Consider the following 25,051-nt stretch of genomic DNA (forward strand, 5'->3'; position numbering starts at 1 on the left):
GGAATAAAGGATACATAACCTCTCAAGTTCAATGTGGGTTCTTCTGAACCGGTCACAGCTGATGTCGAAATGATTGACAACCATTGTAGGTGTAGCCAAGGAGCGCATTTTGACTGCTTCAAGAAGCAACTGTCATGATATATATCTGTATGTTGTTGTGTATGTCATAAATGTCTTTATGAATTGAAAATGGGGGACCCTGATGTAAACAAGATGAAAGTCTTTCTCTGGTCTGCATCCCCTTAGCAATTGTGTGTATTGAACCGTACTGTATTGTACTCATTCTGCAATCTGTTAATAAAGTTTTCAATCAATCAATCAAAAAAGGTCAGAGCCGAAAATCAAAGAGTCAATATAGGTTGCTATACATGCTATACAGAATGTAGATATGCCTCAAATTAATAATAATGCATAATGCTGGTTAGTTACAGAGCAGGGGACACAAACAGGCTGGATAAGCTGGTCAGGAAGGCCAGTAGCATGGTTGGGGTGGAGCTGGACTCCCTAGCGAGGGTGGCGGAGAGGAGGAGCCTTGCTAAGCTCCAGGCCATCAGGGAAAACCCCTCCCACCCACTATACACAGACTTGGCTGACAGGAGGAGCATGTTCAGTGCCAGGTTCACACTACCCAAATGCAGCACTGAACGGCACAGGAAGTCCTTCATTCCAACAGCCATCAGACTATACAATGCATCACTGTGCCTCACTGCATCACTGAGCATAGAGTGACAGTTACCATCTTGGCCCTCATTCATCAACGTGGACTTTGACCTTGACCTACTTCCACACGTAAGCACGGAATTTAGAACTAGCGCACGCACAGGGAAGTCGGCATTCATCACACGTGCGTAAGCAGGCTCTACGCACACCTGTCATGATGAATCCCACCTTGGCCCTGCGCCGCAGCTCGTGCACGCTTTCACGTATTTGCATACCAAAACCGCCCCGACCAACCAAATATGGTCAGGCCCTCCCCTTCAAATACCATGAGGGAATCCCTGTGCGTGGAATGTTGGAGGATGGCAAAGCGAACGAAAAAGAGAAACTACACAGACACCGAGGTGGAGGTCCTCGTAACGGAGGTGGATAAATAAAAGGCGGATTTGTAAACGGTGATGTCAGATATCAACGGCTCCCTAAGACCATTGCTGCAATTCTGCCTGGACAGCTCAAAATACTAATAAAGACCGTTCGTTGACCACTGTTTGGCGTTGGTTGTGTTGTGTGTCATTATAACCGTGCTGTACAATATGAATGCCTTTATTAGTTGTGTTCGATTGGCTATATGATTTTTAGAGGCATCTATTTTGTTGTCGGCTAATAAAGACCGCGCTGGAATATGACTGCCTTTTCCCGTGTTGTTTGATTAATACCCACGGATTAAAGTTCTCCTCAATTCTATTCCAAATCGCGATGGATCTCCCGTCAATTTTCTACCTGCTGCATGATTTCTAGAGGCATACTACTACAATCTATTTTGATGTCAGTATTGGGTAGCCTATATAAACAATATAATACGAGAGCATATACAAGAACAATGAATCTCACTGCATGTATGATGTATCCTGCCTTTCAATACATGAACTTGAATTCCATCATATAGTCTGTCCACTATCTGCATGGTGTCATTGCAATGCGTTTTCTATTCTTTCTTGTACAGTAAAAAGGGGGAAGAACACTATATTCATATGACTTATTCTGCTTACAGCTTCGAAATTCCACTTGTTTCGTTTAACGTAAAGCCTTTTAAATATAATCAAAACGTTCCCGTGTTTCGGCGGTCTGTGCGCAAAATAATAACGAGTTGAGCTTTATGATTTATGATTAATTGAAAATGGGGGACCCTGATGTAAACAGGACGAAAGTTGGTCTGCATCCCCAATTAACAATTGTATGTACTGAGCTGTACTGTACTGTACCCATTCTGCAATCTGTTAATAAACTTTTCAATCAATCAATCAATCAAGCTACGCGGAGCGCAGTCAGTCAGTAGCCTACACCCCGTATATTCCGATAACGCTATATAAACCATGAATGAATGAATGAATGAATGAATGAGAACTTTATTAACAGATTGCAGAATGGGTACAGTACAGTACAGCTCAATACATACAATTGTTAAGGGGATGCAGACCAGAGAAAGACTTTCGTCTTTTTTACATCAGGGTCCCCCATTTTCAATTCATCGTAACATATATGACATGCTGCATTCATTCTGAGAGAAAGATCTATTATTCCAAATGCTATTTATAGGGTTTTGACCATAATTACACTACTGTTGCTATTTTACAATGAACTATAATGAACTACGGTTCATAGAACATCCAGTGTTATTATGCACAGAAGCTCATTTCCTTGTTGTAATAATATATTCTACCACTGGGCGCGAGGTACGCCAGGTCCGAAATGTGCGTAGATGTAAGCACGAAGTCAAGTTCAAGTTGAAGTTGATGAATCCCACTCTTTGCTTAGAAATGATCGTACGCACGGGTTACGCACAGATCTGTGCGTAGAACACGTTGATGCATGAGGGCCCTGGACTCTTAGTTTTGAAACAGCACTGTGCAATGTTACACCTACTGTAGACCTCAGTATATTTTTACTGTATTTATTTACTGTATATTGTATATATCTCTCCATTTATCAAACTCAGCCCGTGCTTGAGCATTAGCATCTGCAGCTAATGTATCTGTCCCCATTAGCATACCCCATAGTCCTTTAGGTTTTAGCAAGTGCTCCATCTGAAACTTCCAGTTGCCCAGTTCTCTGGTCCGCTCAGCCGGTCAATAAACAGCTTGTCATCCATTGTGAAATCCCACATTACTGTTCATCTCACACAAAACTCTGTGTAGCTTATTAGCGTCGATCTGGGCCCATAACCTGTTTTATATTTACCAGAGCTTGTTGCACCATACAGCATTTACAAGCAGAGGTGGTATTTAGTGATAGTGCCATCCAGTGGTAAAAGTACTACCAGAGAAAAGTCTGATCTGCTAATGAGTGGTAATTTATGTTAATACTTGGAGAAGTAAATAGTTGTCTGACAGCAGTGGAGGCAATAAAATATTATGTGTGTACCTTGCATTCATGCAAATACTTGAATCCCTTTCATGTCATGGGGCAACTTGATAATTGAGTGAGAAAACACTTGTTTAAAATACTTTGTTTGATTTGTAACCAGTTGTATAAATGTAAATAAGCACAGCACTGGTGGCAATACAATATTTGAAACGATGCATGTACCTTTCACTCACATGCAAATACTTGAATTAATATGAATGAATAATTTCATGCCATGGGGCAACTTGATAGAGTAATACAATTAATTTAGTTTATTATTAATTGAATTTATTGAGTGATAAAACACTTTAAAATACTTGTACAGCACTACAATGGCTGCTCTGCTTCTGGTCTCCAGTCCAGTGGCCTTGCTGGCTATTGGGCTCTTAGACGAATGTTATTCTTAGAACAATAGACCCGTTACTGATATTGGGAGTTGTGCCTATATAATTTACTATTTCGCTCTGACCTGGTGAATGACCTACAATGGCTAACATGTTTTAGGTTTGTTAATAGTAGACAGCCCTTGGGTGAACAATTATTGTTGTAATTAGGAATCTATTTTGTAATGTCTATGATATCAATATAATAAAAAATTTATTTCTGTTTTAATTTTATTTATTCTATTTTATCTCTATTGTCTTGTCATTATTGCAATACGTTTCTGTCCTGTGATGTCTTATGTATTATTATTATTATTGTGTTGTTGTGTCTTTCATGTGAAAAAAAGAGACTTGTACAGAAGTGGTGCCAATAAAATATTTTCTATGAACCCCAATGGCTGAAGAGTTGTCTGATCTGCTATTGGTAAAATAATGTAACCTAATATACTTACCTTTATACCTTACCTGCTACACTTAGGCTACCTGTCTAGATAAACCCAACGTCCTTTATACTTACCGTTCATACGTAGCTAATGCTATAAAAGAAATATGTAAAATAAGATGCATGTAAAAAAAAATGTTTTACTTCATTTATTTATTTATTTATTTTTAGTTTTTGGTGCCCCCCCATACTAGCTCATGCCCCCCCCCCCCCCCCCCTGTGCCCCCTTGTTTAAAAATTCCTAGAATCGCCACTGGTGGTTAGTGTAGTGGGGAGACATTTCCCACAACTTATATACATACTTGTTTTTTGGATGATTCATTCTCATTGAAATATATAGGATTATGGAATCAAGCCACACCGCCTCTATCACTGTTTTACCACTTTTGCCCAGAGATGGTGTAGTGGTTTTAAACCACATGCACTCATACTGGCCTGGGATTGAATCCCACCAGAACCTTCTCTCCTGTGTTTCTCTCCCTCTCAGCCTTCCTACTGTCTCAATGGGACACCCATGCAGATCAGGTGGTGAAGAAGGCCCAACAACGCCTCTTCCACCTGAGAAGACTCAAAAAGTTTGGCATGGGGCCTAGCATCCTTCGTGCATTTTACAGGGGAACCACAGAGAGTGTCCTTACCAGCTGCATCACAGCCTGGTACAGGAACTGCACTGCTCACAGCCACGGAGCAATACATAGTGTTGTTAAGACAACTTAGAAAATCTGCGGCTGTGAGCTCCCCTGTATACAGGACATCTACAACAACCGGTGCATCAGCAAGGCCTGGAAGATCATAAAAGACCCCAGCCATCCCAACAACAGCTTGTTCCAACTGCTGCCTTCCTGGGAGGCATTACTGCAGCCTCAGAGCCAGGTCCAGCAGGCTCAAGGACGTATACTACCATCAAGCCATCAGACTCATGAACACTATCTAGCAATTATGATGTTATTTTGTGTATTTATGTATTTAGTATTTTAAGTATTTAAGTACATTTTATTCTACTGTTGCATTTTTTATATCAACCACTCTCAGCACTGTCACTTTTTCATACTATTATGCTTGTTTTTATTGTGTTTTTGTCTATGTGTAACGGTTGTGACAACGTCACCTCAAACTTCGATGCCCCGAGTGGGAGTTGAACCCCGGTCTCCCACACCGCGGGCAGCAACACAGACCGCTATACCAAGAGGTGAATTCACTACTTTGCAACGTGTCTATCTGTCTTTCTTTTTTTTGAGGATGTGAGAGTGAGTTTAACCCATAGCACCGCTACTCACCCCAGCCCTGCTTGACTGCGCTTCACGATACCATCCGTTACATATGTATTGTTCTATTGTGTATTTTATTGCCATGCTGTAGGTCGAGGGGGCAAGACCCAATAATTTTGCTCTTTTTGTTGTATGAGAATATGACAAAGATGCAACAATAAAACTGAATCTGAATCAATAACTGAAAAACATAAACACACACACATTTATGTGAAATGTGAAATGTGGGGCCATTACAGTACATAGACTTACATTAACCCTAACCTTTACCTTAACTTAACCCTAACCCTATAACTTGAACCCTGAAACTAAAATAACATAAATAATGTCAAACATTGTTCCCAAATCAGGACATGTCCTCATTTCGTGATAATCAGTGTGTATTATCAAAGTGTGATTTGATTTTTCACACACATGTTGAGGCACACACACACACACACACAGACACACAGACACACACACACGCACACGCACACACACACGCACACACACGCGCACACACACACACACACACACACACACACACACACACACACATACTGTATCTCCATACACTCACACTGACATACCTGGCTGCATTGTGGGTCCTGGTATTCGTGGTTGCGCGGGGACAGGAAGGAGCAGTCGTGTGAGGTGGTCTTCTCTGTGCGTGGAGCGCTGGGGTCCCCGTCCTCCACGCCAATGGTCTTACGCCTCAGGCTCCTCACACATAACACCTGCGTGGTCAAACAGCACAGAGAGAGAGATCGACTGATTGGTGGTTGGTTGGTTGGTTGGTTGGTTGGTTGGTTGGTTGGTTGGTTGGTTGGTTGGTTGGTTGGTTGGTTGGTTGGTTGGTTGGTTGGTTGGTTGGTTGGTTGGTTGGTTGGTTGGTTGGTTGGTTGGTTGGTTGGTTGGTTGGTTGGTTGGTTGGTTGGTTGGTTGGTTGATTGATTGATTGATTGATTGATTGATTTATTGATTGATTAATGGATTGATTAATAGATTGATTGACTGATTGTATTTGGCTATATAAAAGTACAGACAATACTATATATCAGAAGATAACAGGTAAAAGTGTACTTAAACACTTGTCTCTGACGTGGTCCTCGGCGGTGGGCAAAACAAGAGGAAAAGCAAGGCACAAAACGTACTGTACACACTACACGAAAAGTGCAAAGTGTGGATGTGTATGAGTGTGTGACTAGGTGACTAGGTTTAGACTAGGTGACTAGATTTCAACGATTTATGAGGCTGGGCCAAAGTCACGCTGGAGTGGGTAGGGTCTAACTCTGAGGCAGTGAATGTCTCGAAGGAGGTTATAACTGTGCGCAACTGTGAATGTGTTGCGGAACAGAACACTAACTTCCACTAACAAATGACCATGGACACTTCTTGACTGAGTTGAAACTTCAAGGGAAGTTAGGTTGTCTCTCTCTTTAAAAGTGTAGCTAGAGAGGGCGGCTGGGTGGCGCAGCGGACATTGCGCTCGTCACCAACGCAAAAGACACCGGTCTCGAATCCGGCTGTCAGCGTTGCCTCCGGCTTGGGCCAGCCGTCATACTGACTCAATTGGCAGAGTCAGCGGGAGGGAAGTCGATGGGTGGTAATCTGGTCGTTGTAAACAGCGACTCCTACAGGTCGGTCAGGGTGCCTGCACAGCAAAGACAGGAGATTGCGGGGGCAGTGTGAGCCTCCCACACGTTACACCTCGCCAATGAGAGTCCACGCTGGCAGGTGAAAAGATGTGACTGGCTGCCTCCACATGTATCGGAGGGGACATGTGATGGGCTTCTACCCTCCCTACGACCGGCCAGTGGGGAGCACATGCGAGCAACGATCAGGACAGGACAGGGAGAATTGGCACGAGAGAAAATTGGGATGGGAGAAAAATCACAGAAAAAAGGGGAGAAAAAGTAGGTAAAAAAAGAAAGTGTAGCTAGAGACGAGAGCAGTGTCATCTTCACTATAAAAGTGAGACTCTTTCCATCTGGCTTCCTGACAGTCAAGCTCCTTACTGTATACATCATGGTCACGAACAAATAGCTGAAACCATGTCTCACATCTGAAATTGTTGCCATGTATTCAAAAGATATAACTTCCATTTTTAGATATTCCATAGTGCTTTGTAAACACTCTACTGTGAAGCCGAGCAGGGGCGTCGGTTTGATTTGAGCTTAGGTGAGGACACTGCATATGCAAGCGCCAGAAGGGTGTGAGCTTCTTTCTAAGTACTGAAGTTTCGGTGAAACTAACATTATACAGTTTACAGTTAGGCATTTAGCAGACGCAACTATTATCATTGATACAACTGTGAGGACAGAACATATTCACAGTACAGTCAACATATTCTATTCCCTATTGTTGGAGAACTTCAAACTTTCTTGCTGCTAATCAAAATTCTTTCTGTCGCTGATGCACCACTCATGAGAGTAACGTGACCAACGTGAGGCTCACTGGGACAGAGGGAGGGAGGAGAGTCCAGGTTGTTGATTGGATATTGCAGATAATAGGATAGCTTGCTGATAGGTTCTTGATGAAGCTGTCAACCTACACTTTCACAAAAGACAAAACGTCTCTGTTTTGCAAGACCGCAATGTTGTGAATTATAATACTAAAACTACAGTTTTCACTCTGCACTCTTTTTGGTAGGGGCAATTCGTGTTTCTTTGGCTTTGGTACAGAACATGTCCCTAGCGTCCCTATATAAAACTACGCCTATGAAGCCAAGCATGTTTCTTTTGTGTAGTGATGATTCAGAAGTGTTCTCTAACATCACGTCTAACTCCCTGTTGTGGTTATTATCAATGAAAATCTTACCAAGGTGTTCATTCTAGACTGGTTGTACTTTCGACAGTACAGCCTAGAGGAAGCCATTCTAACCAAGATGATGAAATATAAACAACTGGTGCAGACCATTTCACATCTGGGCTACAAGTGTAAGCCTTTAGTTTTTATATTTGTTAGCCTAGGTCGTGTACACAAGCTGGTTGTGAGGGGCCCCTCCAGATGGCTGGTCTCTTTAACTCATTCAACGCCAGTCACGAGTAAAGTCGGGTTAACGATCAGCAACGATCAGGACAGGGGAGGGAGAATTGGCATGAGAGGTAAATTGGGATGGGAGAAAAATCACAGAAAAAAGGAGGAGAAAAAGTAGATAAAAAAAAAGAATACAAATAAATGTATTATTTTTTTACCTGTTGACTCATCCATAGTTTACAATAATAAGAAAATCATAATTTTTTTTCTCTGTGTTATAAAAATGTTCAATAAGAGTGCGTGGCTGGCTGAATCGATCTCCCCTCCTGGAGAAATGTGAAAGTGCGCCCCCTCTCTATATCTTACACTGCAGGCAGGTACATACGCCCATAGATATATATCACTAGATGACTCACCCGCGCTGCTGGCCAACAGAGACCGACGTTGCCACATGAGGAGCATGCCCACTCATAACATGCATGTCTATGGTGCATGTACTATTGAATTTAGCTTGCTAAATTTTCAACCGTTTGGTTTGTTAAAAACGTCAGAAATGTAGTTATCATACATCAGTGCAGCCTTTGAACAGTGACATCTCCTTAGCAAATGATCTCAATTCCTTCTATGCGAGGTTTGAGGCTGTGAATAACAACACCAGCCTACAAACCACGGCAATGGGGGGGGGGGGGGGGGTCTGCTGATGGAGACTCAGTGTTCAGGGTAACAGAGCATGAGGTGAGGCGGACCTTTAAAAAAGTGAATATCAGGAAGGCAGCAGGACCGGACGGCATCCCCGGCCGCGTCCTAAAAGTCTGTGCCGACCAACTGGCCCCGGTATTCACTGACATCTTTAACCTGTCCCATTTCTGCCTTGCACTATATAGTATTGTATATTAGTACACTGCATAGTATATTGTATATTATATGGTAACTCAGTTACGTCTATTCTGCATCGAACATTGTACATATGTCTATACTGAACACTGTGACCTCATTTTTTACTTCTAATTTACATGCTATACTATGTTATTTTATTTCATACTTATCTTGTCTTGCACAGTCTCTGGAGCGTAACAGTAAGAAGCATTTTCTATAAAAGTATTCTGTACTTCTGTATGACAACTATTAAAGAAACTTGAAACTTGAAACCTTTGACACAGTGTGTCACTCCATCCTCCTCCAAAGGCTGCACCAACTGGGTGTTGAGGGCACAGCACTTGGCTGGTTCTCCTCCTACCTCACAGACAGACATCTCCCTATCTGGCTACACCTCTTCCCCCTCCCCAGTCACACAGGGGGTCCCCCAAGGCTCAGTCCTTGGCCCCCTGCTCTTCATCTGCTACATTCTCCCCCTTGGTCACATCATCCGTAAATATCACCTCAACTTCCACTGCTACGCTGATGACACCCAAATCTACATCAGTACACAATCCCCCCACAGCCCACCCCTCAGTCACATCGAATCCTGCATTACCGAACTCCAAACTTGGATGACTGACAACTTCCTCAAATTGAACAGTGACAAGACGGAACTTCTCATTATTGGCACCAAAACCACCCTCACCAGATCCGGACCCATCACACTCACCATCAACGACTCCACCATCACCCCCTCCCCCCTAGTCCGAAACCTTGGTGTCCTCCTTGACCCCACCCTCTCATTTTACCCCCATGTCCGCTCCATCGTAAAAATATCTTACTTTAGGGCGGCTAGGTGGTGTAGTGGGCAAGGCACTCGCCACCAGTGTGGAGACGCTAGGATTCGCGTGTTCGAATCCAGCTCTCCACATTGTTTTCAGTTTAGCTGGTCGTCCGCAGTAATACACATTGGCCGTATTACGGGGAGGGAAACTGAAGGGTGGGGATCGGGCGTTGTGAACAAGCGACTCCTACAAGTCGGTTGGTGCGCCTGCGCAGTAGAATCAGGAAGTGTCGGGGGCAGCGTGAGCCTCCCACGCGTTACTCCTCGACACTGAGAGATCGAGCTGCGCAGGTGAAAAGATGCGACTGCTGTTACCTCAAGTACCGGAGGGGACTTGTGCTATGTATGACTTAGTCCACATTGCAGCCGGCTTGTGGGAGGCAAGAAACAGCGTTCGTGACAGGGGAGGGTTGAATTGGATGATACGAAATTGGGATGGGAGAAAATATAGAAAAATGGGAGAAAAAGTGGATAAAAAAAAATATATCTTACTTTCACCTCCGCAACATTGCAAAAATCCGTCACTGCCTCTCCCCCCCTGCTGCTGAATCCCTCATTCACGCCTTCATCTCCTCCCGCCTGGACTATTGCAACTCCCTCCTTACTGGCATCACCTCCCGCTCCCTCCATAAACTGCAAATGGTCCAAAACTCAGCCGCCCGCCTCCTCACTAACACCCGGTCCCGTGAACACATCACTCCTGTCCTCCACTCTCTCCACTGGCTCCCGATCAAACACTGCATAAACTTTAAAACACTACTCCTCACCTTCAAAGCCCTCCACAGCCTGCCCCCCCCCCCCCCCCCCCCCCCTACCTGACTGATCTCCTTCTTCCCTACCGCCCCACCCGTTCCCTCCGGTCCTCCTCCACTGCCTCCCTCACTGTCCCGACATCCAAACTCAAAAACTTTGGAGATCGGGCCTTCTCTCGCACTGCACCCCGACTCTGGAACTCCCTCCCCCAGTCCATCAGAGACTCCTCTACACTCTCCACCTTCAAAGCTCGCCTCAAAACCCACCTGTTCTCCCTTGCCTTCAACCCCCCCCCACCCATAACCCCCCCCCCCCCCTCCAACCTGATTGATGTCTGTCTCCAGTCTTTTTGTGCTATCATCCTGTCTTCCCTGTTCCCCCCATGGTCTCATGTTCCTTTTGTTTTGTTTCTTTGTTGTTTCTTTGTTTTTGTTTCTTTGCTTTTTTTTTTTTAAATTCTTACTTTGCTCCCGACTATTGTCAGCGACTTCGGGTTATTGAGAAGCGCTATATAAATTTAATTAATTATTATTATTATTATTATTATTATTATTATTATTATTATTATTATTATTATTATTATTATTATTATTATTATAATGCAGCATACTTATAATGGACTTTCATATGAAAAAATAAATAAATAAAAAAAATATATACGTGTTTCGGTGCCATGCGTTGAGGACCAGAGGCACGTATATAGCCGTGGCAAGTTGTTATTGTTTTATTCCATTAGCTTACCACCACCGGTATGAATAATGGACTCTGTACGCGCTCTGGGGTCACTGTCATGAAGAGCGCTATATAAATCCAATCCATTATTTTTTTTTATCCACTTTTTCTCCCATTTTTCCATATTTTCTCCCATCCCAATTTCGTATCATCCAATTCAACCCTCCCCTGTCACGAACGCTGTTTCTTGCCTCCCACAAGCCGGCTGCAATGTGGACTAAGTCATACATAGCACAAGTCCCCTCCGGTACTTGAGGTAACAGCAGTCGCATCTTTTCACCTGCGCAGCTCGATCTCTCAGTGTCGAGGAGTAACGCGTGGGAGTAGGCCTGCCACGATAACACATTTTGCTGGGCGATTAATTGCCCCCGAAAATATCGCGATAAGCGATATTATTGCGACCGGTTAGAGAATTTTTTTGAGAAATTTATTTCCCAAAACTTTTATTTTGAAGCCCACCGCTCCGTCTTTTCCGGTGTTTAAGACTTTTATTTTGAAGCCCACTGACCGGACCGGAAGTATTGTTGTGATTATCCTAGCCGACAACTTGTCTCGTCCGGTTGTGTTTTTTAGTTTTAACGTTAGCTACTAACGTTAGATGCAGCTACTACAGGCAATCAACGATGAGGAGGAAGCGTCAAAGCAGTATTATAATAGAATAGCTGTGGTGCGTAGGCACTGCAGCACGACTCGAAAACGACCTGTTATAATAAATTAATTCATGTTTAACTTGTCCCCGTCTCCAGTCCTTTGACTAGCCCCACCCGTTCATTGTAAACAATGATGCATGTAATTGTATTAACGTTATTCTGTGTTATTCTAACGTTACACTACAAATAACGCTACTTGGTTAAAAGGAGCAACACTATTGAGAAATGTAGTTAAGCTATGTGGTGTTGCCCCACGGAGCTCCTGTGCTGTGCTGTAGTAAAGCCAGCGGCCCGCCTCCCAACACGGACAGTGACTGACAAGGGGCACTGGTTCCGCCTCATTAAAACAAACGCGCAAATAGCAATTAATCGCGTCCGTCAAAATCATTGCATTCATTTAAATTATCGCGGCAATTAATCGATTTATTGCTTATCGCGGCAGGCCTACGTGGGAGGCTCACGCTGCCCCCGACACTTCCTGATTCTACTGCGCAGGCGCACCAACCGACTTGTAGGAGTCGCTTGTTCACAACGTTCGATCCCCACCCTTCAGTTTTCCCTCCCCGTAATACGGCCAATGTGTATTACTGCGGACGACCAGCCAAACTGAAAAACAATGTGGAGAGCTGGATTCGAACACGCGAATCCTAGCGTCTCCACACTGGTGGCGAGTGCCTTGCCCACTACACCACCTAGCCGCCCAATCCAATCCATTATTATTATTATAATAACCGGATCAAGATCCCCGATCGACTCTGCAGATCTACCCGCCTCTGTGTAATCGGCAACATGCAATACCGGCCAGATCCTCTTAGGGGCGCCATCGCTCCACTGCAGTATCATTGTGGGCGAATGGAATTTAATTTTTTTTACCCTCATATCATATTCATAGTATCATATTACTCTGATCACAAACCAACAGCATGCACGTATATCACGTTTCGAAGCGGAGATTTCACCATGGAATAAGGGGATTTATCATCAACCAATGGACATATCGATCTACCAGATGCCGATCGATAACGGGGAAATGCTGCCGGGTATCACACGGGCTGACGGTAAGACATTTATCACCTAATTTATAGCCGGATCGGAGCTTGATGTGCAACGCAAGCAATCGATCTGTGAATGTGGCTACTTACACGGACACTCTATTGGTAATTCAATAATACTAATCGACGTTCCCCGCCGCCCCCCTTTCATCCATAGATTCTCTGGGATAGTCCGGATCATAAGCAGTTTATGTTATTTCATTAGCATATATACAACGGAAATTCCATTGAATATAACGTTAGTAGCCTTTAGCTCTATAACTAGCTTTCCAGAAAATAGATGATATGAAATCTGCGATAAAGCTTATATACACGGCGCTATAAAATGACAACCTACCGATGGATTTTTTTTTCCTTTAAGGCATTCTGAAGGGACGGTTTATGCACTTAATTGACAATGAGAATGGACAGATAGCAACACTATAAAGTATAGATATAGCTGTTAGAAAACGTACATGTTTGTTTACATTCCCCGGTCCTCTAGCCACTAATTAGACTAAGCCCATCGGTCGTCAAAGTGTTAATAATGTTTGTAATAAACCAAACCGTTTGTAAATCCGTCAAGATTTCAGCAAGTTAACACTTTGATTGCCTAAGGCTAAATTCATGATATACCATCCGTTGCCAGCTCTATTTAACATGGAGAAGTTCCCCTTCTTTGCAGGGCTATAACTTTTTAAATTCTATTGCTAGATTGCCATTATTAGGGCCCATTCAAGGTCCTATATGTATTGTTCATGGTGTAGCAACGTTAAACTTTTTCATTAACATATTCATACTAAAATATGGTCTAAGGTATAAGTATGTTTTCATCTCTTTCTGCAGCTTTCTCCAGAACGTGATTTATAGCCCCAAATGCATTATATTGATGATGAAATACAGTTTGATAGCAATCGGCGCGATATAAAAAATTCCAACTGGACGTACTTCTGGAAGTTACTACACGTCATCTGATGTTGACCGGATGGGCGAGGGGGCGTTTATAATTCCGTGGGCAGCGTTATACCATTCATCTAATGTGGGTCATATGTTCATCAAATCAGTTAGTATCGAACACGGTAATATTACACGCTAAAACTCACCCCAGTCTCCTCGGGCCGTTAGGCGCTCAGCGTGGGGTAGACAGTTTTCCATTATGGGATGTCGAAATACCCGGTCCATTTCCAGGTTGTATAATAGTATATACGTCCAAATCATGTTGTTTATCGAGTTATTGGCAACGGATCGCTATGTATTGTGTCGAGCTCGAGTCCCGGGACCTATAGTGAGTGCCCGGAAGTAATATGGGTGATCACCACTTCATCCACATGACTTCCTGTTTGGCGCTTCTGCCGATCGGCCACCAGATGGCGCTCTTGAACCGCTAGAGGATTGAGAGGAGCTCAGAACTGTGTGTGAAGGCTGCAGAGGGGAAATATTGATATCATATCATATGATCATATGATATTCCGATCACAGATTTTTGAAATATTGATATCAAAGACGAGTTACGGCGTCCTAGGCAACTTGAGCATGGCTAGGAAAGACGCCTAAACACGTTTCCGGCACTTAAAGTGTTAAGAGTATTTTTGTTTGTGCAGATCATCACCTTAAAGCAGTAGTCCAATCAAGCAAGTTGGCCGCCAGTGAACTACACGGGAGACTCCGCCTTGAGCCATCTAGTGTTTATATATATAGCTATGCCAGTGGCGGCTGCTGACCAAATTTTTTGGTGAGGCACAAACATTATATTATATTATATATTAAATTATATTTTTAAAACATCCCCCAATGTGTGTGACAAGCATACGCCTCTCTGGTAGCATTATTTTGATTGATTGAAGCAACTCTACTTTGGCATCCATTTACAAAAACATTTAAAATGATAAGATTCAATTAGATTCAAGCTTAATTTAAATGTGGATGGTCTTTGCACATCCTCACTCAGTCATTTTACCCACGGTCTCAATCTGCCAGCGCATTTACGCTGTGTATTCAAGCTGAGAACACTGCACGCTGAAGTTCGTGGCTCTTTTATAATCACATATGCATATTGTATGTTATATGGTTTAAGAAAACGTGATTCTCTCTATTCTATAAGAGAATCCATAATGCAACAAAGTCTGACAGATGACAGATAATCCAGTGGGGGGGATTAGGGGTTGACACAAGTTCACACCTGACTGCCAAGGTGTTGCTATAGGTTTGAGCTGTCCTCCCCCTTCGGAATGAATGAAGGCCACCACGCCATTATAAGGAGCTGGCGGGGTGTTTCTGTATGTAAATGCTATCACCTGAAATTTAAGAGCACCCTCTCCATGCATTGAAGACTATCGTAGTCTCGTTCAATGACATGTAAATTGAACACCAACCCCCTGCTGCATCTTAATAATGATGGAATTTATATGAAATTCGTTAAATGTATCATTTACATTTACATTTACATTTAGTCATTTAGCTGAATGAATGAATGAATGAATGAATGAAAACTTTATTTAACAGATTGCAGAATGGGTACAATACAGTACGGCTCAATACACACAATTGTTAAGGAGATGCAGACCTGAGAAAGACGTTTGTCTTGTTTACATCAGGGTCATGACATTTATGGCATAGGGACATATAGGTATTTAGTACTGATACATTTGTGACATAAACGTATTCAAATATACAGTACTGTTACCCCTAGATCCTGACAGAGTATATACATATGATGAGGAGGGGACTGTACATTAGGAGGGGGTGGGTGGGTGGGAGAGAAATATACATACGGCGGGGAGGGAATATATACATGCGGTGGGGAGGAGACTGTCTATTAGGAGGTGGTGGGGGTTTTGGGCATTTACGGTGGCCAGTTTCGAATTGCAGCCTCCCGTAGGTGCTCTTTAAGAGCGGTTTTGAATGTGGGTAGGGATTCACATTCCTTTACAGCTTTGGGTAGGGTGTTCCACATTGATGTGGCATAATTGCGAAACGTGTTTAGTCCCTTGTTTGAGCCGAATCTGGGTTTAACATGATTTGTTGAGCTTCCTCTGGTGTAGTGGTTGTGGTATTCACTGACCTTTGGGAAGTATTTTGACATGTACATGGGTACCTTAGTCGTATAGTATCTTGTAGACCAGGCCCATTGCAAGTTGCTGTACTCTGTCGTCTACTCTAAGCCATCCTAGGTTGTCAAAGTGGGCAGGGGTGAGGTGGGTTCTGGGGGTAAGGTCAAGTAGTAGTCTGACCAGTTTGTTTTGTGATGTTTGTAATCTTGTTTTAAGCGCCTTTGAGGTGCTTTGGTACCATGAGGTGCACGCATAGTCGTAGTACCCCTGAATGAGTGCTCCTGCCAGAGTCTTCAGGGTATTCTTGTTTACCAGAGAGGAGATCCGGCGACTTACAAGTTCTGTACGACAGGTCATCAGGAAGGGTACAACTCTATCAGCTGAGTAACAATATTCATCAAAGTGTTGCGTGTTACAGTGTAGGTTAGTTTATTAGGACATGACAATGGTTGAAGAAGTGCGTCTTTAGTCGACGGCGAAAGATTGGACGGGATTCGGCTGTCCTAACTGGGGTGGGTAGTTCATTCCACCATTGTGGGGCAAGGACTGAGAATAGGCGGCTTTTCTTTGACGACCCTCCCGGAGCTTGGATAGAAATAGATCTGAGGCGGCCAGAAGATGCAGAGCATAGGGGTCTTGAGGGTGTGTAGTTAGAGACCATTGACCGGAGGTAGGCAGGAGCGGTTCCCTTTGCCGCACGGTATGCTAGGTCGAGGGCCTTGAAGCGGATATGTGCAGCAATGGGGAGCCAGTGCAGGTCCCTAAGAAGTGGGGTGACATGGGCCGACTTCGGTAGGTTTGAGATCAGGTGGGCCGCTGCGTTTTGAATGAGTTGAAGAGGCTTGGTGGCAGTGGCCGGGAGGCCAGCTAGCAGTGCGTTGCAGTAGTCGAGGCGGGAGATGACTGTTGATTGGACGAGGAGTTGGGTGGCTTCTTTTGTCAGGAAGGGGCGGATCCTTCTGACGTTGCTCAGGAGGAATCTGCAGGTTCTGGTTGTCGCTGCGATGTGAGCAGAGAAGTTCAACTGGTCGTCGAGGACAACACCAAGGTTCTTGGCGGTCGGGGACCGCCGTGTCTGTTGTCATTTATTTATTTATGTATTCATTCACTGTCATTTGCAGTGTTTGTGTAGTGCTTTTATTCATTTCCGGACATCATGGTGACTATACATGTAAAACATAATTGTTAATGATACAATTGTATTGTATTGTTGTATATAATATTATCATTATAATTATTTAATTCCGAGGATGTCTGTAGAATCAACGTTATTTTTGTAATCGCCATGATCCCAAAAGAACACGGGCGGGCGCATACCAGTCAGTCCGATGACTGCCTTTCAGAGTTCGTAAATCAAAATCCAAGGTCGGAAAGTCAATAAGCATCATGAATATTCGCGCTGTGTAATCTCCCCATCCCCATCCCCCTATGGAATGTTGAATTGAAATGCAAAGACTCCTGAACACATAGAGATAAACCCTGAGTCGATCAGACCTCCCTACACTGAGCTATTATGCGGTAGGTGCGTGAAAGTTACCATAGCTCAGCGTAGGAAGGTCCGATCGACTCAGGGTTTATCTCTACGTGTTCAGAAGACTCAGGTGCATCATGGTCATGTCTCTAGCCAAATATAACAGGAGTCTTATTTGAGCAGACCTGTCCATGGTGCTGAATCTTTCGGCCGAAGTTAGGCACTGTGTGCCAGTGAAAGGTATTTCAGATTTAGGAATATTTTTAGAATGAGAAATTAAGTTGTATTTAATGTTTAGTTAAGCGAATTCTCATATACTCCAGAATACACCTTTAATTTACCGTGTTTCCAGCGTCTACTCCTCATGGACCTGACGAAACGTTATAAATTAAAAGTTTATTCTGGAGCATATGAGTGTGCAGGTTCTATTTTCTTTATTGTGATTATTACCTAACCCAATGTTTTACCTGACCACCCTTATAAATGCGCTTAGTTACCACCAAATCTCTGAAGACGTAAATAACATCACTTTAACTGCGTGTGGCAATTTGCGCCGATCTTTGTGAATTGGAGTGTTTTTGCAATGAGGCTCATTTGCATAGAAAGGGGCATATTTTCCGCCCATATTACCTCATTTAAATACCCACAAATAGCACAGACACGCAATGATGATGGCAACGCAGTTAGCACGGTATTTCACCCTTTGCGAGTGCTTTGTGAATAGCAAGGTTTATTTTGGGGCTATTTGCACAGGCATTGCATCAGAAAAAGTCACGCATTTGTGAATTCGCCCCTTGGTGTTCTTAAATCTTCTCAGGTGGGATCTCTGGGGGGAAATCCCATTGGTGGGTGTGCCTGGAGCAAAATCTCATCAGATGGGGATCACTGGGGTGATCATTGAGAGAAACATGGGGTTAAGCATTTATTGATAACTGAGTTTGCCTGTGTCTGCTGAGGGCGAGAACTAATTAATTACCTCCACCTTCCAGACGGAGGAAAGATTGTGAGAAGCGGAAATGACATGAGATGCCGTTGACCACGAGGGGCAGAAACACATTGTGAAGACCCATGAATTTTCGTTTGATTAGAAAACCAGTAGTGTGTTTGTTACGAGACCAACCAAATTATAAATAAATAAAAACCTGAACTTTGTATCGACCACACCTGTGCTGTGGTGGTTGCTGAACTGAATACCTTATCCATACCCTATCCTCTGGCATTATCCAGAGGAAAGACAATGGTGAAACTCGCATTGAAAAGGGACAGAGACGTGCTACAGAGAGAGGGACACATACACAAACATACAAGAAATGCATGTCAGTAGTTTTATTTATTTATTTATTTTAAATCTTTTTCTCCCCTTCTTTTTCCGTTTTTCTCCCATCCCAATGTTAGTCGTTATGCCAATTCCCAATCCCCTTCCTGGTCCTTGCGCACTCTACCCCCTACCGTCGGTCAGGGAGGGCGGAGACCACCACATGCTTCCTCCTACACATGTGCAGTCAGCCCACCGCCCCTTTCCACCCGGCAGCGCGGACCCTCACTGGGAGAGTGTAACGTGTGGAATGTCACACTACCTCTCCTAGATCCTTCCCCCGCTGCGCAGGCGCCCCGACCGAACTGTAGGAGTCGCTGTTTACAACGACCAGGACCCACCCTCGCCGGGTTTTCCCACCCGCTAACATTGCCAATTGTTTTAGTATGGACGGTCGGCCAACCCGGAAGCACCACAGCTGGATTCGATCCCACTGTCTCTGTGATGGTAGACAGACGCTTAGTCCGCTGTGCTACCCGGCCGCCCTGCATGTCAGTAGTTAAAATGTACTTTTCAGAAATGTTTGTCTGAGGAAGTCCCACCAAAATTACATTTATTTTTCTTGATATATGAACTGGTATGACAGAATGTTTGGACATGTTTCCAATTATTATCTTTTTATTTTATTTTTTTATTTTTATGTGCGTTAAAATAAATGTGTGGTGTTAATATGCATTATTATCATTAATGTGTTATTAACACGCTAACTTTGACCCTAATAAAAACTAAAAGGTATCAGTAATGTTAACGTTACCCCAATGTAACCTACACTAGCAGCTAGCTAGCAAGCGAATAGTAACGTTAGGTTAACATCAGACTCAGACTAAATATTCAAATAATCCAAATAGTTTTTGTTATACTGACCCATATAGCTATTTAAGGAAATCCAAAGGCAAAGTAAAGTATCTACACGCATGGGTCAAATCTGTCTACATGTCTAAACACATGTCTACATAATTACTGTGGTTAGCTTCTGCAGGGCAGTATAATACAGTATAATAATTGTAGTGTCCGCTTGTCGCTCCCCAATGAATCGACAAGCGTCCACGATGCACCCGCAATTAATTATCTTACTCAGTCCCAAAGTTTGTGATGTAAATATGGAATGTCCCAAGTTGCTGCTGTTTACAGAGTTTATTGTTGTCCAAAGGTGAATGATGGTGAATGAAGAGTTAAATCAGAACAGTTGTCAATTGCTCCATTGTCAGTTCCAAACGGTGAGACAGGTACAAAAAATGTATCCTCATCACAGGTGCATGGGATTACAGTAATTAGCTAGGCTATTTATAGAAGAGGGGCTATAATGGAGGCGGTGAGCCCTCTAGTGTTCAAACATAAATAAGACACTATTCTAACCAAAATAATAATAATATTAATAACCAAAACACTCATATGGCCTTTACAATAATGATTTACTTATTTCTTGGACTCAAACTCTACAATGTAATTTACTGTAGATAACACTGACATAGTTTGACAGTTTTATTTTGCCTTATTCAGCCTACCTTTCTGAAGCTCTGCTTGAAGTTGTCGGACAGGAAGCCATAGAGCAGTGGGTTGGCGCAGGAGTTGGCGTAGGACAGGATGACGGAGAAGAAGTAAATGCCAGCGGTGGCGCTGGACTCTGGGATGATGACCACCAGGTTGACCATGTTGATGATGAAGAAGGGCAGCCAGCAGAGAACAAACACCACTACAATCACCACCACCATCCGCGTCACCTTGCGCTCTGAGCGACGCCGCTTGGTGAAGCCCGCCCGTGCCCCTGACGACTTCACCTGCGGGGGGCAAGGAGGATGTGGTTGGTGGAGGTGTTGGTATTGCTGATGATGATGATGATGATGAGTTCTATAAACGCACTATATAAATCACAGATGCTAACGATAATGTTGATGGTGATTATACAGTACCTTTTAGATATTCTTAAGAGATAATATAAGATAAGATATTCCTTTATTGATCCCCTTGGGGAAATGTAAGCATCATAGCAGCATGGAGGGGGGTACAGGTATGGGCACGGTAATTGTAGGGAGACACAAATACAGGCAATACAATTATAGTACAGTAGAAAAGTAAAAATAGGCAGTGCAAACAATATAATTAACTCTTAATATACACATATGAGCAAGTAGGTAGTGTGATCAAAGGTGCAGATGAGGTATATTATACATTACAATAAATATAGTTACAATAAACACTAGAATCTGTGGCGGCTGGGTGGCGCAGCGGACATTGCGCTCGTCACCAACGCATGAGACACCGGGTTCGAATCCGGCTGTCTGCGTTGCCTCCGGCTTGGGCCGGCCGTCATACTAACTCAATTGGCAGAGTTAGCAGGTGGAAGTCGATGGGTGGTAATCTGGACGTTGTGGACAGCGACTCCTACAGGTCGGTTGGGGGACGCCTGCACAGCAGAGACAGGAAATGGCGGGGGTAGTGTGAGCCTCCCACACGTTACACCTCGCCAATGAGAGTCCGCGCTGGCAGTTGAAAAGATGTGACAGGCTGCCTCCTCGTGCATCGGAGGGGACACGTGATGCAAGGCTTCTATCCTCCCTACAACCGGCCAGTGGGGGGCATATGCGAGCAACGCTCAAGACAGGGGAGGGGAGAATTGGCACAGCGAAATTGGGATGGGAGAAAAAATTGAAAAGGAGGAGAAAAAGTGGATAAAAAAAAAAAAAAACACTAGAATCTAAATATATACTATGAGTAAGTAAAGTATACACAGGTGCAGTTAAGGTACAGTACCCTAACCGGCGTGATATACGTCATATGTTATAGTCCCTGCTTTACAGTCATTATGCAGCACCATTTTTTATTCAGACACACACCTTTACTATGATGAGCAGGTAACAGAGGCAGATGATGAGCAACGGTCCAAAGAAACCCAGGGTGGCAGTGTAGAGAATGAAGGCTGTTGACCACACGTTCTTCGGCTCAGGCCAGATCATGTTACAAGAGTTAAATGTGTCCTGGGAGGAAGAAAATGGTAAATAAAATGGTAAATGGTGCATTTATATAGTGCTTTTATCCAAAGCAATTTATCGCTTGAATGCCAGCCTTTTTGGACAGATTTTCCGATATTTCATGATTTTCGCGGAGCTATTTCTATATTCTATATTATGGCTATGTGTCTAATACGCCCATCGCTTATCAATGACTTGCTTGCAGTCAACATGTACGAAACGGATCGTTTTTTCATCGGTACATTTCCATTTTATACCGTTTTGAAAAACGGACGTTTTTGGAAATTACTAGAGAAAAAAAAAGAAATAGCCATTTACTGGAATACACACAACACATTGTCATTTTCCGGCTGATTTATGAATAGTTTTCAAATAAACGCTAGATTATCGATAGTATATGTGTACTTATGCACACTAGAGAAGCGGGCTGAAAAATCGATTATCTATGACCTGGTCAGCGCTAACGTCATATACACACATACACACATAGGGGACACGTTGTGGAATATGTGAAAAAAAACATCTGATTACCCCAAGACTGGTCAAATAGATTCCTTACCTCACATCAGATGTTCTGCAAAAAGATTATTCCAATTCCTGATCGCCATTCCAAATATCGATTGCGTTTATTGATCCAACGATCCAACCTCGAAACACATATTCCACACTGCTCTGAGGGTCCACAGTGAATGCAATCGTCTCGGGTTACATGCCTGAGAAGTAAAATGTGGATTCCGGGTTTTTTTCCCCCCATGCATTTCCATTGAGTCCAATCCAATGGGTGCATTACCATCCGGGAGACGATAGGGGGCGGTATTTGCCCTGTTCGAGCTCATAGACAGTCCCAATGATAACGTGAAGCTGGATTGATGAAAAATGAATGGATATCGCTAATAAAAGCAATAACGATTAAATAACGAGATTTCTCATCGTTGGCACTCAACGCATGGCAGCGAACACGATTTATTGTCGTTGGCACTAAAAGTGTTAAGGGTTAAGTGTCTGCTCTACCTCCTGATCCACTGTCGCCCCCATATTTTGTCAACGTTTTCACAGACTCTTGAAATTCATACTGTGCTTGGTGCAGGTATTTTTGCATTGCTCACATTCATGGATGGATTATGTCCCGATGGGCCCCTTGGGCGCAGTCATTCTATATATTGTGGTCCCTAAACAGTCTTGGGATTGCATAAATTGGCTGTAAAGCTAAGCGTATTGTGGTAAAGGGACAGCATTTATATAGTGCTTTTCTCCAAAGCACTTTACAATGTATGCCTCACATTCACCCATTCACTCGCACATTCACACACCAACAGCGGAGGCGACTGTGCAAGGGGCCACCCTGTTCATCGGAAGAAGTTAGAGGTTAAGTGTCTCGCTCGAGGACACTTCAACACGCTGCTGGGAGGAACCTTCAGATTACCAGACGACTGCTTTACCTCCTGGGCCAACTGTGGCCCCATTGAATGTGAATCCAATGAGTCCAATCATATCTATGTGTGATTTTTTTTTTTTTGACCTCACTGTATAAAATTACCTATTGTGACCACTAGGATTATCACAGCCTCATGAAAGTTTCCAACCAGAAATGAGAGAACTAGCCCATTTGGGGGATGTATGGATAGTACGTACCGTACCTATATAGGTACATTGACAATAGGTAGGACCATTTTCTGAAAACATCTGTTCAACATCCAATCTCTAATCCTAGCTGGGGAGAAAAACTCTTCTTGCCTAAATCTGCAGATGTCAAAAGTTAGTGGTCAAAATGTTTTGATATTTTGCACCATAGCTGAGAAGTGGGGGGGGGGGCATGGAACTGACTACTCAGGCTGAGCGAGGGTCCTCAGAGGGTTTGGATTAAAAGATTTGAAAGGTTTTTACTAAAAGGTGCATAATGAATGACAGCTGGGGAGGGGAGAGGGGCCAGGAGACGACTTGTGTGCACAGGCCCCAGAATCTCTTGCTATGCCCCTGCTGTTGACCTTGAGCTCCTCCCCTCAATAATTCCCTCCCCCAGCCACCCACAAACCCCAAAAAAGGGCTTAGACTCCAGAGGTATAAAGCCAAGAGCCAATAACTACATTCCCTTGTTATTTATTGTGACATCTTCAAGGTGAATGTTTAGGCTATTCTGTCAGTTTTTCTGTAGGACGTTTGGGGGTCTGTTATTGACACAGATGAAAGCCCTTCATCTTCGTGTGAGAAATATAAAGTTAACAACAGCGACTTCACACAGTCTCTGGCTTAGGGCCTCTCTGGGCCCGGTAAGGCCTGTTCGGTAATCCATCCCTGCTCACATTCATACATTTATACAGAGTACAATTATATACAAAGCATTCCCCATATGAAGCAGAGAACGACAACAAAGTAGAGGCAGCGGAAGGTTTGGGTTGCAATAATGAAATAATTCAGGTTGCGAAATGAAACAAGAAAAAGATAAATTAATAAAAAAGGAGGTTTGGGCTATAAGGTATACCTGAACATCTGAGAAGATGACGACCGGGAGAACCACCACGAAGGACACGGCCCACACCGCCGCGCTCACCACCTTGGCCACGCGGGGGTGCCGCCACTTGGTGCTGCGGATGGGGTGCACCACGGCCAGGTAGCGGTCGATGGACATCACCGTCAGGCAGAAGATGGAGGTGAACTGGTTCATGGAGTCCGCCGTCATAACGACGCGGCACAGGAAGGAGCCGAACGGCCAATAGGAGAGCACGTTCTGCGTGGTGAGGAAGGGGAGTCCTATGATGTAGAGCTCATCGGCCACGGCCAGGTTGAGGATGTAGATGTTGGTGACGGTCTTCATCTTGGCGTAACGAAGGACCACGTAGATGGCCAGGGTGTTGCCAGTCAGGCCCACCATGAAGACCGTCAGAGAGATGATGGCGGTCATCAGGGTGCTGCTGCCCTGAAACGGCACACTCTGAGTGGACACGTTGGAGGAGGAGTTGGAGTAGAAGGGATAGGAGGAGGAGAGGAAGGGGGAGGGCGTGGAGCTGAGACCCGCTTGGTCGAAGGGTTCCATCGTAGCCTTCAGGGAGGAGGAGAGGAATGTGGCTATCAAGAAAGGCAAATGAGAGAGGAACTTCGATTATCTCCTTCCAAGGAAGTTAGAGTCCGGAGAATGAGGGCTGACACTGATTCAGCCGAGGGTTCTTGATTCCCTTTAGAATGGAAAGAAAGGCGAGGAGAGGTGAGGTGGGGATATAGGAGAGGAGGGGAGGAGAGGGGAGGTGGGGAGGTGAGGAGAGGAGATGAAAG

General features: G+C 43.9%; 1 protein-coding gene across 1 annotated transcript in view; it reads right to left on the reverse strand.

Annotated features, from left to right (window-relative positions):
• The window catches only part of LOC311231611 (somatostatin receptor type 5-like), a gene marked incomplete at both ends in the record, with an annotated part of 122,767 nt that extends 97,952 nt beyond the window's left edge, over positions 1-24,815 (reverse strand). Inside the window, 4 exons of the mRNA XM_084318239.1 lie at positions 5,723-5,869; positions 20,321-20,593; positions 21,650-21,790; positions 24,264-24,815. Coding sequence (XP_084174365.1) covers positions 5,723-5,869; positions 20,321-20,593; positions 21,650-21,790; positions 24,264-24,815 — 1,113 coding nt within the window. The remainder of the gene's footprint in view (positions 1-5,722; positions 5,870-20,320; positions 20,594-21,649; positions 21,791-24,263) is intronic.
• Positions 24,816-25,051: the final 236 nt, after the last annotated feature.

Source organism: Notolepis coatsorum (genome assembly GCF_963971535.1).
Source record: "Notolepis coatsorum genome assembly, chromosome: 7".
NCBI lineage: Eukaryota > Metazoa > Chordata > Actinopteri > Aulopiformes > Paralepididae > Notolepis > Notolepis coatsorum.